This window comes from Alexandromys fortis, unplaced genomic scaffold (genome assembly GCF_014885135.2).
Source record: "Alexandromys fortis isolate MF-2015 unplaced genomic scaffold, M_Fortis_MF-2015_v1.1 scaffold_152, whole genome shotgun sequence".
In the NCBI taxonomy this organism is placed as follows: Eukaryota; Metazoa; Chordata; class Mammalia; order Rodentia; family Cricetidae; genus Alexandromys; species Alexandromys fortis.
This window is the reverse complement of record NW_026068045.1, coordinates 689,776-705,787: the sequence shown is the minus strand read 5'-3', so window position 1 is coordinate 705,787 and position 16,012 is coordinate 689,776. Positions and strand designations below refer to the sequence as shown.

General features: G+C 43.7%; 1 protein-coding gene and 1 pseudogene across 14 annotated transcripts in view; one reads left to right on the top strand and one right to left on the bottom strand.

Moving 5' to 3' along the window:
- Arhgef11 (Rho guanine nucleotide exchange factor 11) overlaps positions 1-15,309 on the bottom strand; it is a 131,682-nt gene extending 116,373 nt beyond the window's left edge. For 6 of the 14 annotated variants that reach the window (XM_050118776.1, XM_050118779.1, XM_050118784.1 and 3 more), the window contains exon 1: positions 14,057-15,309. In XM_050118776.1, coding sequence (XP_049974733.1) covers positions 14,057-14,088 — 32 coding nt within the window. In that variant the 5' untranslated portion in view covers positions 14,089-15,309. The remainder of the gene's footprint in view (positions 1-14,056) is intronic. The other 8 variants (XM_050118775.1, XM_050118780.1, XM_050118778.1 and 5 more) reach the window with 3 other exon arrangements.
- On the top strand, positions 1,826-2,287 carry LOC126486527 (ATP synthase F(0) complex subunit C2, mitochondrial-like; annotated as a pseudogene).
- Positions 15,310-16,012: the final 703 nt, after the last annotated feature.

The following is a 16,012-nucleotide window of genomic DNA, read 5'->3' as shown; positions in this document are numbered from 1 at the left end:
GTCTTAGTTATTAAAATGTACTACACATGAAGATAAGCCTGAAGCAGCTTAAAGATGTCACCCTGCTTGGTGGTAGAGTACCAAGCCAATTCTGAGATTTTATTTTCTTCAACCTCATTGAAATTCCCAGGCCCAGGGTACTACTCATTCCCCATCATTAAACAACCAAAAAACAAAGACAAAGTCACCTTCTTTCTGGATGGCAAATACAAACCTCAGCTTGTAAGGCAATGGAATTTTAGCTGGAAGATATGGAGCAACTCAGGAGACTTGATTCCTAGAGGTCATCTTCACCACTGATCAACAACATTGAGGTCTGGCTCCCTCACAAGATTTGCAATTATTTGTCATCTAAGCCTTGCCAAGAGTGTAGGAAAACACACAATACTAGTCCTCCCAGGGCTTGCTAAACACTGAATTAAAAGGGGAAAAAATCCCCAACTCCATCACTTTTTAGCTCATGGACCTTAGGCAAGTCATTAAGGCTCCCTAAGCCTGTTTATCTATAAGGCAGGACTGATGGGTGGTGAGATGGCTCAGAAGGGGAAGGTCCTTGCTAATAAGCCTGATGACATGAGTCTGACCCCCATGACCCAAAGGGTAGAAGGAGAGAATGGACCGCCACCAGTGGTCCTCTGACCTCCAGTCTTGTTCCATGGCACATGCTCCTCCTCTTTCCACACACAAGAAAAATAAGGGTAAAACATAAAATAAAATGGGGCTTAGAATCTGCAGTGCCCATGGTTTGCCAGCAGCACACTGACAGGGAAACAGAGGGGTCTGAGAGTATTACACCCGTGTTCGGCTTTAAAGCCTCCATCTTCTTTTGAATTCTTTTCTCCCTCATGATTATTGTCCTACCCTACAAAAAAAAAAATTCAAATTTTGTCTCTCATTTCCTTTAGTCCTGTCACACCTTTTCTCCTGCCTTTCCCCTAATAGGGTATGAATCCAGGTCTTTGCATTACAACTAGTAATTCTTCAGTTGCTTGTTGAAGCTCTTGCTTCCACAGAATGTCTAGTGTGTCCTCAGAGCCTAGAACACTACCTAATAACACTTACTATATACACCATGTCTTGCTTATTCCTTAATCAATGTGTCAGGCCTAAGTTCAGGTCTAGTTTAAGAGTGTATCCAGGAAAGCAGAGGAGCAGCTATTAGCCTAAGACTAGGCTGCAGGGGCAGGCATCGCACACAGACTAGAATTTCTGACTTCCAATTTCTTAATTAAATGACCTTAAGGTCTGGAGTGTTAGAAAAACCCCTGACCCAGGAACTGCCAGGCCTGTGTATCTCCCATTGTCCTGGTCCTGACCTATATCTTTAACTCAGAGCCACTGGTCTGGGAAACCTAGAAACAATGAGAAACAACCCACCATGAGGGAGTTTGCCCATGACACAAGGAGACACTAAACGTCAAGTGCTCTGGCAACCTGATTGTGTAGTCTGTGGGCCATTTCGAGAGAAGGGCCCATGGCCCTAGAACAGGCTCAAAGCCTTGAGCAGAGAAGCCTGGCTGTGGTGTAGGCTGCTACAAGGAGAGAACAGAACAGGAAGCATGCTCAGGGGGAAGGAAGCTCAACACTCTGAAAACTTGTGCCAACATTTTAAGAGAAATCAATGATATTCCAAAGGTCCTTCTTATTGAATGATCCAGAACCTGAGATCAGTTTGGGGAATCACTTCAGGGAATTAATTCTCTGACTTAATCCCAAATTCGAATTACATATACTTGATTTAGGCAGTCTGCCTTGATATTTCTCTAAGAATTATTTTTTTCTCTCTCTGTCTTCTCTACCCTGGGAGCAGCTCTCTTGCCTTGGCCCCTCACCCCTGAAAATGTATGCCTGTTCCAGGTTCATCTCCACCTGTTCCTTGGTCAGGAGCACCTCTCAGCTGCTGAGCCGTCCACGTCTGTAGTGGAGCTGAACCCACAGACACGGAGAGATGAGGCCCTCAGCAGCTTGGCAGTCCCTCGTCCTTTGACCTCACTCGTCCCTAGCCGCAGCTTCCAAACCAGTGTCATTTCCAGGAACATCGACACAGCCGCCAAGTTCATTGGGGCTGGGGCTGCTACTGTTGGGGTGGCTGGCTCTGGGGCTGGGATTGGAACTGTTTTTGGGAGCCTCATCATTGGTTATGCCAGGAACCCTTCTCTGAAGCAACAGCTCTTCTCCTACGCCATTCTGGGCTTTGCCCTCTCAGAGGCCATGGGGCTCTTTTGCCTAATGGTGGCCTTTCTCATCCTCTTCGCCATGTGACCCAGCTGTCTCCACTTCACCTCCCGTAGTTCTTTTGTGTCCCGTCTGCCCTGTATGTTCCTTTTCCTCTACCTCCCCAGGAAGTCTGGGGAAAGTGAGTGGCTCAGGGTTTGACAGAGAGAAGACAAATAAATACTGTATTAATAAGATGAAAAAAAAAAAGAATTATTTTTTTTGCTACCTCTCCAGGGCTAAAGCAGAATTTGGAATTATAAACAATCCTAGGAAAAGGCCTGAGGAAGGTTTCACAGATGAAGGTGATGTATGTGGTTCAGTTTAACCCATTTAACCAGTACTTACAGGATTCTAACTGTGTGGTAGATGTAAGGAGACAGTGATGTGGGCTTCCCCTCTATGCTGTGAATGCCACTGCTTAATAAAGAAGCTGCTTTGGGCCTATTGCAGTGCAGAATAGACAAGGCAGGAATTGCAAGCAGATAGAGGAGGAGAGAGTAGGCAGAGTCAGAGAGAAGTCATGTAGCTGCTGAAGGAGAAAGACGCCCATGGGACCCTGTTAGAACCTTGCCCATAGGCCACAACCTCGTGGTGATGCAGAGATTAGCAGAGATGGGTTAATTTAAGATATAAGAGTTAGCCAGGAATATGCCTAAGCTAATAGACCAAGCAGTGTTTTAATTAATATAGTTTCTGTGTTATTATCTCAGGTCTGGGTAGCCAGACAACGAACAAGTAGCCTCCACCTACAACACAGTGTTCACATCCACTGAAGAAATTCACAGCAGAGAGCAGAGCCGTGGCTGTATAAATCTTGAAACAGACAATCTATAATCATAAAAAGGAACTGCCGTGAGAATGAAAGAGCTAACTGCAGTGGTGGCCACACTCTGGAGCCTGGCACTGGAAAATCACTATGAGTTTGAGGCCAGGCTAAGCTACAAAATGAGTTTTATGTCACAGGAGGCTGCTAACACAGTAAGACCCTGCTTCATGAAAACCACACTTACACACCCACAAAATGAAGGCTGATTAAGAGCACACGGATATCACTAGGCACTGTGACACTCTTAAAGCATGGAACACAGATATCACTATCACCTGAGCTGTCAAAAATGCAAATTCTCATGAGACTGGAACTGCACCCTGGACTCGCTGAGCCAGAATTAGGGAACTTGGGCCCAACAGTATATTTTAAACAGGCTCTGATTCTGATGTACACTGAAGATTAACAGCCTCTGGTCTGGGAACAGAGTCCTATCTTGAAAAAAACAGACCAAGTCTTATTGTCAGAATTATTGCAAAAGAATTGGTTTGGTTGTCTGTCACCATTTACTCACCCTCTCTTCTCACTTTAACCCATAATAAAGTGGCTCCTGCCTCACCACTACCCAGCCACACTCACCAAGGCCACAGTATCCACTAGTGAGCTCAGATTACTCTTCCAGGGGAAGATGTTCTTTGCTTGGATTTTCTTTTCCTCTCTCTTTCCTGGCTACCACTTTGTGTCTCAGTCTGGAAGTCTCTTCCTCCAGGAAGTCTATAAACCTAAAGGTGTCCTTCGAGGAGTAAGTTTATGTACCCACCTCACATCTGTCTCCTCTCCACAAAACCATCCAATTCTTGGCAGTTCAGTATGCATCTTATTCATGTCAAATCCATGAGTGTGGCACCACGGCATGTGAAGATAAGGTTTGTTATACTACCTTATCTGAGGGACGACATGAATGAATGCTCCTAATATTGAAGCCCTGTTCCTGTGAAGACACGGAACCGAAGTGGTGTTCTCCTTTGTCCCTGGGGCTCTGAAGAAGGTCTGCAGTTCCTGCCTAAAACAAGGTCCCTTTCACACAGCTCTTCACTACACTCTCTCCAGTCACCACCTCCCAGAACAACAGTGGCCTTTCTCTGCAGCCGCAGTCGCAGTCTCTTGGAAAGAAGTTCCTAAGTGCCCTGCTCTACGGAATGAATGAAGCCAGCCTTGGTTGGGCAGCACAGACAGCAGCAAGGTAGAGCCTGCCTTCAGACCTCTGTGGGGAACAACAGCCTAGAAACTAAGCTGCCAATGAATCCCCTAAAGCTCTGATAAGCCGAAGGGAACAACTCCAACAAGACTGGTCTGTTCCTACAATAACTACCAAGTACCCAAGATATATTAAAATCTAATATGAACAAGAATTCTCTCCCTTTCCTTCTCCCTCCCTCCCTCGTTTTCTGACACAGGGTTTCTTTGTGTAGCTCTGGCTGTCCTGGAACTCACAGAGATCTGCCTACCTCTGCTTCCCTATGTGCTGGAATTGAAGGTGTACGCTGGGCCATGAACAAGAATTCTTGATCTCAGTTCCTGGTGGCATATGGTGTTTTGCCTGCATGTATGCCTACATGACTGGTGCCAATAGAGGCCAGAAGAGGCCTTTGGATCCTCTGGGATTGTAGTTTCAGGCAGTTGTTGGGTGCTGAGAATTGAAGCTAGGTCTTCTGGAAGGAAAGTCAGTGCTCTTAACTGCTGAATCATCTGTCCAGCCCCTCTGACAGCAGTGTTTAGAGGATTTTCTTAGGAAATTAACAATGTCAAAAGTGAGCTACAGTTCAAGTTTAGAAACAGTATTTGTTATGTACAAAGAACACCTAAGAGAACAAGAACTGGGAACTAAAGGTCACCCAGAAAAGCAAAAAAGACACACTGTTCTTGAACCTTGATGGTAGGACAAGATGCAATAACAAAAAACGTGAAGGAAAGGACAGCACCAAATTTTTTTTTTTTAATCCAAGTCTTCTATGTGCTAGGTGCTATGCATGAACTTTTATGTAAATTCCGATTTTATTTTACTGCTGCTTTATTCACTATAGCAAAGAATTAGAATCAATCTAGCTGTTCATCAACAGATAAATGGATAATGAAAATTTGGTGTATATACATAAAATGGAATACTACTCAGCTCTGAGGAAAAATGAAGTTAAAAAATTGTAAGAAAATGAATGGACTTACAATGTATTCTATTAAATAAGGCCACATAATCTCAAAAATAAAAAAAATCACATTTTCTTTCTTATATGTGGAGTCTAGAAAATAATATATATGTAATCAAATATACCTGTGAGTACAGTTTAACATGAAGAAAAGAGAACAAGAAAAGCTGACTATAAGGGGATGAGGAATGCAAATAATAAACACAAGTTGTGAAAGATGACACACAGCTAAGTGTTTTTCTAGTTCTAATTCTGTTGTTGGTTTTGTTTTGTTCTGTTTTGATGGTGGATAGGTGCAAAAATTTAATGTGAGGTGTCATAGGTTCTGTTTTGAATGCTAATTCTAACTATATATAGGTTCATTAAGTTGTAGATATTGAATCTTGTTAATTTTGGTGTGTAATGCTTTTATTTACTTGCAAGTTTTTAAAAGTTTATTTAAAATGACCTTTTATATCAATTCTTTTGCACAAATAAAGAATAATAGAATCAAACTGCTATGCATATGTGAAGAAGGAGTAACACAAATGTATGGTACAGCTTGGGGTATTAATCATAAAAAATAGAAGTCTAATGGGGTTGGAGGAGACAGACATTTGATATAAAGGGGTTAAAATGAATTCAGTGGGCTCAAATAGGTTGGTCTACCTAACGGTAGGGAATGGCAATACAACTACAATTAGCAAGCTGTAGGCTGAACTGAAGAAGGAAGCCATGAATTCTAAACTAGATAGATAAGCCTAGAAAAGAAAAATGCAGGTTTCAAGCAGGATAGAATTTGCCCTGGATTGAAACACTTAAGCAATTTATCTTCCTTCCTTTCTTGAGACACGGAACTCACTGTACAGACAAGTCTGGCATCTAATCGCAAAGACCCGCCTACTTCTGCCTACTGAGTGCTGGACTTAAGGGTGTGTACTACCACTCCAGCTAAGCTACCTGGTTTTGTTCACTATGCTCCCCGAACCATGCCTGTCAATTCTCAGTTGAGACTCAACAGAATAGGATGGGCAGCCCAAGCATGGATCTCCAGTGACAAGAAAGGTTTAATTTAGGGCAGTGTGGGTCCTTGGCAACCAATTTCTTTGACAACACTTAACACCACACTATAGAATTCACAAAATTCTTTTATAAAAACAATCCTAATCATAGCTAGTTAGTGGCTGAGTGGGGCTCACACAACAACCTTCAACCTTAAAGTCCTCTATTTTCTGTATCCATCTACTAGTATCACTTCTAAATCCCTTGAATATGGTCTAATATTTAGAAACAATATAAATGATTAATCAGGACCTTAAATATATACTAATCTTCTCAAAGAATGACCAATTTTCTAATAGTTTACTCTAGAACCAATTGTCCTTTTCCCATCTCTCTAAGAAACCGCAATGAAGGACTAAAAAACTTTTTATTAGAAATGGCCTAACCCAAGAACCTTAGCAAGATAAATTCGTTCAATACTCTGAGCTCAGTGAGCTGCTGGGTACCAGTGGGAGACAAGCGACTTTTAATGAAGCTCCTATTCTATCAATAGCACTGTCCCTTTCCTAGTCATCTAGTCTCACAGTCAGGAACCACATTAGATTCAGCCCTAACATACCTCACTGATTCTGCTTCCAAAAGGTCATCTGCACCCAGCCTCTGTATTTTCACTGTCACCACCCATTGGGACACAGAAGAAACTCACTTTTTGAAAAGATTGCATTAAAAACTTCTAGTTAGTCTCCCAAATTTAAACTCTTCTAATTTAAATATCAACATCAGGATTTGCTCTTTACCCATCACTTTTTAAAGACTTGTATTACAATTAATTGTGTATGTGCACTCATGATTGCCATAGCACACATGTGGGGGCCAGAAAACAACTTTCAGGAATTGAGCTCAGGTTGTTCATCTTGATGGCAAGCACCTTACCATCAAACCAACTTTAAATACTGTTTAAAAGTCACTCTATAATAAAACTCAACAGACTCCTCCATAAAGTCTGAACTACTCACCACCTTGTACACATTATCAATTTAATTTTTCTCTGCTCCAGAGACCCTCAAGCATACCATTTTCAGTCCACACCCATTCCAGAAGCTTTATTCATGTTCCGTTTGCCCAAAATGCCTTCTCCTTTCCACCTAAAAAATTTAACTATTCGTCTCTTGTCCATCGAAGTTTTTTTTTTAGATTAATTTATTTTATGTATATAAGTATTTTACTTGAAAGCATGTTTGTGCACCATGTACATGCCTAGTGCCCTCAGAAGTTAGATCTCAGCTGGGCGGTGGTGGCGCATGCCTTTAATCCCAGCACTCGGGAGGTAGAGGCAGGCGGATCTCTGTGAGTTCGAGGCCAGCCTGGTCTACAAGAGCTAGTTCCAGGACAGGCTCCAAAACCACAGAGAAACCCTGTCTCGAAAAACGAAAAAAAAAAAAAAAAAAAAAAAGTTAGATCTCTTGGAATTGAAATTATGGATGGTTGTGAGCTTTCCAGTCCATCCAGTCCCTGTCATCTTTATCAGTATCATTCTTTTCACTCTTGTGATTTTCTCCCTTCAAATCCAACTAACCTGGGCGTCTTCTAAACCTACTGTCTCGAATTCTATCAGGGACCACAGTTCCTTTCCCTTTTCATCGGCATTCTGTCCCCCCCCCCTTTCTTTCATGACTTTTCAGGGAGACAAGATAATGATTCTTAAACAAAAAAGTCTTGGCTCACTGAACACATGGCATCACTTCCAGAGGCTCTAAGAACATAGCAACTTCAAGGATCAAATCTTTGAGGCCGACTAGCCCAATGGACTCATTTTTCAGGTTAAGAAAATAAAGATCCAGAGCAGATAAGGACTTTTCCACGTAGTTAGGAACAAAGCTAACTCCAGCATCCATTCTATTAACTCAAGAAGCTGGCATTTTCCCTACAAAATCCATTGTGATTAATTTAAAAGACAAAATCCATTATCTTTAATTTCTTGAAACTAGAATCAGCAACTTCTTTCATCCTGTTTGATCAATGGGGTGAGTGAGTGGCCATGAAAGGCATTTACAGGTCTAAGTTTGGGTTTCCCCCAACACAGTGATTAAGAAAAGAAAGGAAGGGGCTGGAGAGATGGCTCAATGGTTAGAAGTATCAGCAGAGGATCAGAGTTCCATTCTCATTCCCAGCATCCACATGATGGCTCACAACCACCTGTCACTCTAGTTCCAGAGGACTCAAGGCCCTCTTCTGGCCTCCAAGGGCATCACACACACATGGTACAGATATACATGCAGAAAAAAACACACAAACATAAGATAAAAATAAATAAATTTTAAAAAGGGGACGTGATCAGCCAGGCAGCAATGTCACTTGCCTTTAATCTTAGCACTCTGGAGGCAGAGGCAGGTGGATCTCTGAGTTCCTGGTCTACAAAGTGAGTTCCAGGACAGCCAGGGCTACATAGAGAAGCCCTGTCTAGAAAAACAACATATGTATATATGTATGTATGTATGTATGTATGTATATATTTTAACTAGTATATTATTTTTAAGATTCAATTAGAAGATTTATCATATGGCTTAGAAACTTATCCCTGGGTGCTGTGTATCTTCCATTTTTTTCCCTTTTTTATTCAGTGGATATTTATTTTAATTTCTAACTTAAATTTTTAATTCAATTCCCCTGTCCCTTTTTATGTAGACAAGGCTGGCCTTGAACTAGAGATCCACCTGCCTCTGCTTTCTGAATGCTGGGATTAAAGATGTGCACCACCACCCCTCATAAAATATATGCTTAATAGTAATGCCACTATGATAACGTGAAACAGACTCAGACTCCAGTTCCCACCCTGTCTCAGAGAGGCTGTAGGTGTCTAGAACCCTTATCTATGTGTTCACTTAGGGCAGGATTCGTTTCTGGTTTCTGATGGATGCAATCATAGTTAACTTTTTGTTTATGCTCCTGAACTGGAGGGCAGTTTCTCTGCTGCACAGTACTTTGACCAGGAAAAAAGTATCAGCTTGCTCTATTAGAACATTTTTGAGTATCAAAACGAAGCTTAGCCTGCTGCTGGCTCATAATGCTGATTATTTACCAAATGTTTCATCTGCAAATCCACTGTCAGCTCCCATCTCATACTCTAGATGGAAGCAAGAGTATGTTGTGGAAAAGACGTGGCAACTCAGGGCACTTATCTCTTTGTTGCTCTAGATCACTATTGCTGTGCTGGGAGGCAGTCTTTTAAGTACTAAGTATACAAACTAAATTAACTATCTGGGGATTTTGGTTCCAGAGTTTGACAAAGACAAGAGTCTCAGGTGAAGAGGTCCCTGACACTAACAGTTAAGGGTATGCATTTCTTTTGATTCTTCTACAATGGCCTGGGATCACCAATAAATATTCCTTGGGGTTGCTAGTGAAACTTAGTGGTAGAGCACTCACCTAGAACGCAAAAAAATAGTTAAAAAACAAAAGCTACACTAACTGTATCACACAAAGTGGCGTCTAATTGGGAACAGAAGTCTCCTGCATTCATCAGAATGCCTAGGGAGGAGCTGGGGAAACAGCAGAAGTGTTAGCCTTATAGGCATGAGGACCTGAGCTTGGATTCCTGGAGCTCACTGGTCAGCCAGCCTCACCTTATTAAATTAACAAGCTTCAGGTTCAGTGAGAGAACTTGTCTTAACAAATAAGATGGAATGTGACTGGGGAAGATACCTAATTTCAACCTCTGACTCCACACACGTGTGCATACAACCAAGTACATGTACACATACACACATACATACATGTGAACACAAGCACACTCCTGTGACTACTGGAAAACTTTCTTTTCAGTCTTTTGAGACAAGGCTTCAGTGGGCTGACCTTAAATTTATACGTAGTTCAGGCTGACCTTGAATTCATAATCTTCCTGTTTCAATTTCCCAAGTGCTGAGATTAGAAAGTGGGCCACTACACCCGCCTATCAGTATTGTATTTTTCTTTTTGAGACAGAGTCTGTATGTAACTCAGGCTGGCCTCAAATTCCCTATGAAGCCAAGAACAACCTTGGATTTTTGATCCTCCTGCCTCCACTTGTAGAGTACTGAGGTTATAGGCATGCAGTACTGGACCCAGTTCTTCCTGCATTGTAGCAAGCATACTACCAACTAAGCCATACTCCTACCCAGTATTACTTTCTATTCTCCTACCTTGTACATTTCTGCAACAAAAAACTTGATTTCGTTCTTCTTAAACTTCTCAAATAATAAAACTTTCTGACACTCCTTAAGTTTTAAGATTATTGTTATTACTGTTTTGAGACAGGGTCTCAATGTGTAGCCCTGGCTGGCCTCAGGCTCCATCTGTAGACCACATTTGCTTTGAACTCAAAGAGATCGACTTACCTCGCCCTCCCAAGTGCTGGGACGAAAGGTGTGCTCCACCACACCCGTTTTAATTTGTTTTGGATTATTTAATTCATGAAGTAGTGAATAAAACTAAACGAGTTTACCATCTAGTTTATATAGCTTCACAATTTTATTTATTTATTTATTTATTTATTATAGATTTCTGCCTCCTCCCCGCCGCCACCTCCCATTTCCCTCCCCCTTCCCCTATCAACTATAGTTTCACAATTTAAAAGGCAATTTGGAATATCTTATCTCATTTGTCTTTCAACAGCCCTGTGAGGAAGATACAATAAGAAATTTTCAAATGGCACCAATCATAGCCGTGTGACCTTGCGATGACATTAGCATGGCACTTCTGCTTTAACCAGGAGGAAATGGAGAAGACCAAGAATTCCTGGCATAACTATACTTTTCTGGTTTTTCGTCTTCTTTGTGCAGAGAAAAGCTGTTCTGTGGAAGCAAACTCCTAACCTACCCAGCCCCCCCAAAAAAAACATTTACCCCGAGGAATCAGACATGCTCTCTACTTGCGATACAAACACACCTTCAGAAATATTGAAATTCAGATAAGGGGTCAAAAAGATGCCATGAACAAAAGCTGCAAAGGACAGGGCAGCCCCAATTTTCCCTGCCCTTGATGATCACTAAGAGAGAAATCAACTAAGAACATGTCATGCCTTCTGTGGACCAACAGGAGAAAACTGGTGAAAAAGCTGCCAAGTGGGAAGCCACACTGTCTCTAAGTAGAGGGTCCTGTCCCTTTACCTCTAGAAAATACATATTACCAAGGAAATGTTCTCTAATTTACCCTAGGTTAACTATGTGATGAAGTCATGGAAACGACACGCAGCTGAACTCACACTTACTGGCATGTTCACTTATCCGAACACGCATTTGTTGTGTATTTATGGAGCAGCAACTACACACCAGGCACTGAACTTAGTGGACAGGACAAAAGCAGGGAAACCAACATAGCCTCTGCTTTCAGAGCTCAGACTAGTGGCAAGTCTATGTGGCCTTTGGGATTGTTGTGCTTTTGAGGCAGGCTGGCCTCAAATTCACTATGTAGCTCCAGTGGCTTCAATCTTGTAATCCTTCCTGCGTCAGCTTCCCAAGTACTGTGGTTATGGTTATGAGCATATGCAACCATGTCTATTTCCCAATTAGATTGCCTGCTTTCAATAAAAAATGAATAATTATCTAAAACACATACCATCTCACATAATAAATTCATAGAATAGACGAGAATACTGCAAACAATAATTTGCAATGGCTCCTTGTTAATCCATCCCTCCAGCATAGCATAAGACTAAATTATCACTTGGGAGGTGGAAGCAAGATTGTGAATCCCAGATACATAGCAAGTTGGGAAGCTAGCTTGGGTAACATAAAGAAAAGATAGTGAATTATTTACATTTATAAGGTATAGAGCCTAGGACGTCCATAAGTTCAACAATGTAACTCTATAGCTAAGGCAGCTAGATCAGAGAAGTCAGCTAGAGGAAGCCAGGAGGGAATCTCAGTTCCAGGACTGACCCTGTTACTGGGGCAGAGAAGCAGGCAGGGTAAAGGCAAGTAAGGCCTTGCCTGCAAAGTAAGTTCTTCCCATGGAAGAACACAGTGTTTTAACCCCAGAGATTATAGGTACAAAATACAGGGGAAAAGTTGACAAGCACCTAACCCAAATACGAGAGAGAGAGAGAGAGAGAGAGAGAGAGAGAGAGAGAGAGAGAGAGAGAGAAGAACAGAGCAAAATGGTGCCTTACTCATTCTAGATGATGAGTCTCCAAACCTCTGTAGACAGGATGAGGCAATGAAAAGCATCTGGGATTCAGAATCAGAAAACTGAGATTTGGGACTAGATCCTGACACTGCTCAGACAATACTAAATGGCCGTGGACAAACCAGGAATCCAGTCTCCTCATCTACAAAATGTGAATAACTTCTGATTTGTCTACCTCAGAGAAACATTATGAGATTCAATGAAGAAATGTTCTAATGAAAGCACTTATCTGTGAAGCACTGTATCTACTGAAGCACTTAGGACCCTGGGACCTGTATCTGTGGAGTGGTGCAAGCTCCTAAAGGAATATCTCACATTAACCCCAAAGCCCTGACTGCCCTTCACCCCTCAAAACCTGGTTTCCATCTGCTCACATCCCTGAATTAATAGAAATCGTTTGACACGCAAATCTTAATTTGGGAGTACTAATCCCCCAACTGCAAAAAGATGAGAAGGGCAGCCATGCAACCACCCTTCGCCTCAAACTCTGACAACTTCAGCTACCCTTTCCACAGTGGAAAGGGAGGGACAGGCCAACCAGCCACACTGCCTTTGTGGCTGCCTCCTCTTCCCCACTGCAAGGCAGTTTCTCTACAGAAGGACTGCTAAATAGATCTAACTGGGACCCTGAGACAACATAACGGTAGTGTTTGGGGAGATTATTATGCATTTTAGGCCGCATTCCATAGTCAAAAGGAAATTACTATTAGCATTTATACCCAAAGGTTAACTGACACAGAGACAGCAACTGCTGACTTACAGATTTTCTTCCCTACCTCGAGAATACCGTTTTTTCATTTGACACAAAACACAATCTCTTGGAGGACTTTTAAGGCAGAAGACTTGAAGAGGAGAAGGGGAAGAAAGTACAAGGCAGCCACCTACCAAAGTTGTCCCATCCCCTTGAAGGACAGAACAGCTACACTGTTACCAGTAACAGGGAAGGCAGAGCAAGCTCATGGGGGAAGGGGCATCATGTGCCTCTAGCTGATTTCAAGGGCCTAAGAGCTAAAACAACTCCTTCCGGCTTCAAGCAGAGGGAAGGCCTGTTTTGCAGAGTCAAGCTTATTAAGAGCAGCTTGGAACATTAAACCTCAATCATCAGCCTGTTGGTAGCTCTCAATGTAAACTCTAAACTTGAAGAGGATGAAATTCTAGCGTGGCCTAAACGTTTTAGAGCTCTAGCAATCACTGGTGAAAATTCTGATTATATGGATGTAGAATATTACTGTCCCAACATTTCAGACCAAGAGCATCTTCCTCATTTTAAGTGGGAAACACCCTACCACCACATCCTACCATTCCATAACAGTCAGTCTGATGGAGTCCCACAACCCTGCCAGTTACCCCACCTCCACTCCCCAAATATTTAAAGCTAGTCCCCATTCAACTGTGGGTCCCCATGACCAGGCTTCGTCCAAGCTTGGAATCCCTAGGCTGGCAAGTTGGGGGGGACAAGAGTCAGTCTTATACCTGGTGTAAGGCAAAAGCATTTGTCTCCTCTAGCGTCACTCTTTGTTGGTTATAGACGGCACAGAACTAGGTGGAAGGCTTTAGACATGGACACACACACAAGGGCTATAAACATATGTACACTAACAGTAGCCAGAGACCACAGCTCCTACCTTACCTATCCCACAGCTCAGCAGTCAAACACAACAACACCTCCTTCCCACTCTTTTTAATAAGTGTCGGGAAAAAAATCCCAAATTATTTTCAAACTTACCTGTCTATACTATGGGGCATTCGTATGCTCATGGTTTCTCCGTGTCTCCACAGTTCCGGAATCCTGGAGCTTCTTTGGGCGTCTTGAACAGGCCTGAATCCCTTGCAATTTTTAAGGAAGGTGAGAGGAAGGCCTCCCAAGTCGCAGACTGAATCCTTCTTCCAGCTGTCAGGACCCTGGTAACTGCAGAGCCATTCCACTTCCACCACTTAACATGGTCTTCTCCTTTCCTGACCCTCCACCCTCCCCTCCCCGTGTCTTGAAAAAGAAAGAAGAAAATGGAAGAAAAAAAAAGAAAAGAAAGAAATGAAAGAGGAAAAACTATGATCTTCTTAGAAACCAACACGTCAACCACAAATCTCTTTAAGGTTAGCACTATGGGCTAAAAAATGAACCACAGAAAGAACGCGACTTCAAAATATCAGTCTTAACTGCAGACCGATAAACCACCCTTTCAATCCAGTTTCCCCAACTGTCCTTCTGTTGACAAGCGAACCTTAAGCCCAAAGGCTGAAAAATCTCTCGTTTTCAAATGTTTAAAATGCCAAGGAAGGAAAACAAAACAAGACAAACAAACAAACAAAAAAAGGCTGAACAAATCCGAAATGGCACTCGAGGAAAAAGAAATCTTCCAGATAATTTGTACAGTTAAAATAAATAAAACCATACAGCAGAATGTACAAAGTCCAGTGGAGTTCTGGGGAGCAAAATGGGTGGGTTTCTTAAAAATCAAAACAAAACACCGATTCTTTTTTAACATTAAAGGTTTTGAAATCTGAAATAAGCCAATTGTGCAGACACACACAAATTAAAAAAAAAAAAAAAAAAACCACAAAACACCTGAAGCGCAATGCTTTTTACCTTCAAAACGGTAGCATTGGCCCCAACCCCAGGAAATCTTAAACGCTCTTTTCCCTTCCGAACTTCAGGTTCCTCCACCTAGCCCAGTCCCGTGCTCAGCCCCAGCCTCAGGTCGGCCTTTTTCTGAGACAATTTCCTCAGTCAGCGCTGTGTGCTCCTGCACGTCCAGGCTCCGAAAGTCTCTCTCGCCGCAGCGCCCTGGAGCGGCGGTCCCGCTTCCCCTCGCCGGCCGATCGTGCCCGGCGACCCGTTCCCACTATCGCTGCGGTTCGGCCAGACCCAGGGCGCCCTCCACAGCGGCACGGGGAGCCCGGGCCGCGGCCTCGGCCTCCGCGCCCGCCAGCCCGCCCGCCACAGCCTCCCCGCTCGGCCGCTCCCGGCGTCCGCGTCGCGGCCGCTGCGCTTCCGGCCCCGCCCCCGCGCGCGCTCGCTCAAGCCCGGCCTGCGGCCGCCCCGCCCCGCCCCGCCCCGCCCCCGCCGCGGACTCCGCTCGCCCGGGCTGGCCGCTGGCCCCTCCTTGGCACCGCCCAACCTCTCGCGGCCCCGCGCGCCCCCGACCCGCGCGCTGCGGCCTAGCTCTTCCCGGTGCTGCTGTCCCCGAGGTTCGACCTTTGTTTCCGCAGTGCCCGCCGGCGGGCGGCGCCTCTGTCGGCGCTCCCGCTGCTGCCCCGTCCTCCTCGGCTCATTTTCCCTCGTTCGTCGCGTCCTCTTACAAGTTCCCAGGGGCCCTCTTGCTGTGCCCTCGCCCCTCTGAACGCCCACTGGCTCTGCCTTCTCGGCTTCCCTCGGATTAGCTTGGATATCCTCTATGGCGCTGCTTTTTCATTCAATGCAAAAGCCTTTTCAGGGCAATGTTATTTTAATGACACACACCCCTTTCGTAAAATCACGGTTTCTAAATCTCTTCAAGTGACTCGGTAATCAGAAGGTCCAAAGACTGAAGTAAAAAGGAACGTTGGGACTGAGGAGGAATTGTCTTTTTGCCTGGGGAAGCTGTGCAGTCACTGGTGTGTTTCCACATATTACTTTTCCTTCTGCCTGCCTGGTCTTGCCCTACCTGAGCCGTCCAAGTTCCCAGCTTGCCACCCGTGTTAG